The sequence below is a fragment of the Alligator sinensis genome, unplaced genomic scaffold (genome assembly GCF_000455745.1).
Source record: "Alligator sinensis unplaced genomic scaffold, ASM45574v1 scaffold948_1, whole genome shotgun sequence".
NCBI lineage: Eukaryota > Metazoa > Chordata > Crocodylia > Alligatoridae > Alligator > Alligator sinensis.
The window spans coordinates 246,152-247,503 of record NW_005843093.1 but is presented as its reverse complement, the minus strand read 5'-3'; the positions used below and the strand labels follow the sequence as shown (position 1 = coordinate 247,503).

The 1,352-nt window shown below is 68.3% G+C and overlaps 2 protein-coding genes across 2 annotated transcripts in view; both read left to right on the top strand.

The window, feature by feature from the left end:
• CNGA4 (cyclic nucleotide gated channel alpha 4) overlaps positions 1 to 332 on the top strand; it is a gene marked incomplete at its 5' end in the record, with an annotated part of 4,293 nt that extends 3,961 nt beyond the window's left edge. The window contains one exon of the mRNA XM_014526589.2: positions 25 to 332. Within this exon, the coding sequence (XP_014382075.2) occupies positions 25 to 200 (176 nt within the window). The remainder of the gene's footprint in view (positions 1 to 24) is intronic.
• A 220-nt stretch (positions 333 to 552) lies between these two features.
• Positions 553 to 1,352, top strand: part of CCKBR (cholecystokinin B receptor) — a 3,611-nt gene continuing 2,811 nt past the window's right edge. Inside the window, exon 1 of the mRNA XM_025193724.1 lies at positions 553 to 613. Within this exon, the coding sequence (XP_025049509.1) occupies positions 553 to 613 (61 nt within the window). The remainder of the gene's footprint in view (positions 614 to 1,352) is intronic.

Here is a 1,352-nt window from a genome sequence, read left to right as displayed (position 1 = left end):
AGAGCTGAGCTTTATGATGGGCAGAGGCGCGGACGCAGGCGCTGGAGACCGCGCTCGATGCCCTGCAGACCAAGGTGGCGCGGCTGCTGGCCGAGCTCGAGTCCAGCGCCTTCAAGATCGCTCTGCGCCTCGAGCGCCTCGAGTGGCAGAACCGCGACCGTCCCACGCCCCCCGGCGCCCACAACCTGCCTGACCCCTGAGCCCCGGCCCCGGCCCTGCTCCCGGTGGGGTGGGGCGGGAGGAGGACAGACCGTGCCCCACACCAGCACACCGGAGAGTCGGGAAAGGGTTAACCCGTCCCATGCTCTGTCAACAGTTGCTAGGGAACCAGCAGTCACCCCCCCCCACAGTGCCTGCCCCTGCCCCCCCATGCTTGCGCCCTCCCCGTGCGTGTGCGCGCGTGTGTGTGTGTGTATGCATGGGAGTGTCACATGCATCTGCAGCATGTGACTGCACGTGCCTTCGTGTGTTTGTGACCACATATACACACCTACAGTCAGACGTGTACGTGCACGCATGCATGCACACCCCTGCATGCGTGCAAAGGCACACATGCCCATGTATGCAGGGATACCACGTGTGCGAGTAAACATCTGCATGCGTGTGGTTGTACGTATGCACATATAGGGCCAGGAGTGGAGCTGGGGGGACCCCGCGGGGGGCAATGGTGGGCAGCTGGATGGGACGTGGCGCAGAATAAACGGTCCAAACAGGCCAGCGAGGGTCTGAGGGGCCCGGGGACGGGCCCTTGGGGTAAGACGGGGTAGGGGGGGCGGTCCATGCACCAGGGGAGACGTGCTGGGCCAGGCCGCGCCATGTGCCAGGCAGCGTGGGGCTGGGCCGGGCCCTGGCGCAGCTGCGGCGGTTCCCAGCTGGGTGGTGGCCCCGCAGCGCAAACACCACGTACCAGCCGGGCCGGGCGGCGCTGCCAGGAGACGCTGCCCTGCCGCCCGGTGCAGGACAGTGCCAGGTGCTGCCCACACCCACGGCCCCGACGCCCGAGTTCAGCCCACTGCGGGGTCTGGGCAGTGAATCCAGACAGCGCACGGGCAGGGCCTGGTGCCCCTGACCCTGGAGCGCCTGCAGCCGGATCGGGGCCTGGGTCTGGATGCGGGGGGCCAGGGTCTCTGTGCCCCCCTGCACCCTCCCGCTCGGGCGTGTCCGAGACAATAACGCAGCAATGATGTCACAGCACGACGCAAACAGGCCCTGGCCCTGGGTCAGCCTGACACGCACACGCAGGTGCCAGGAGCTGCAGGCAAGCAGCCCCGCTCCCTAGTGCCCCTCACTGCTGCCCCCCCAATCGCCCCCCCCAGCCGGCCCTGAGCCCAGATCCTGCCACCCCGCAGTGG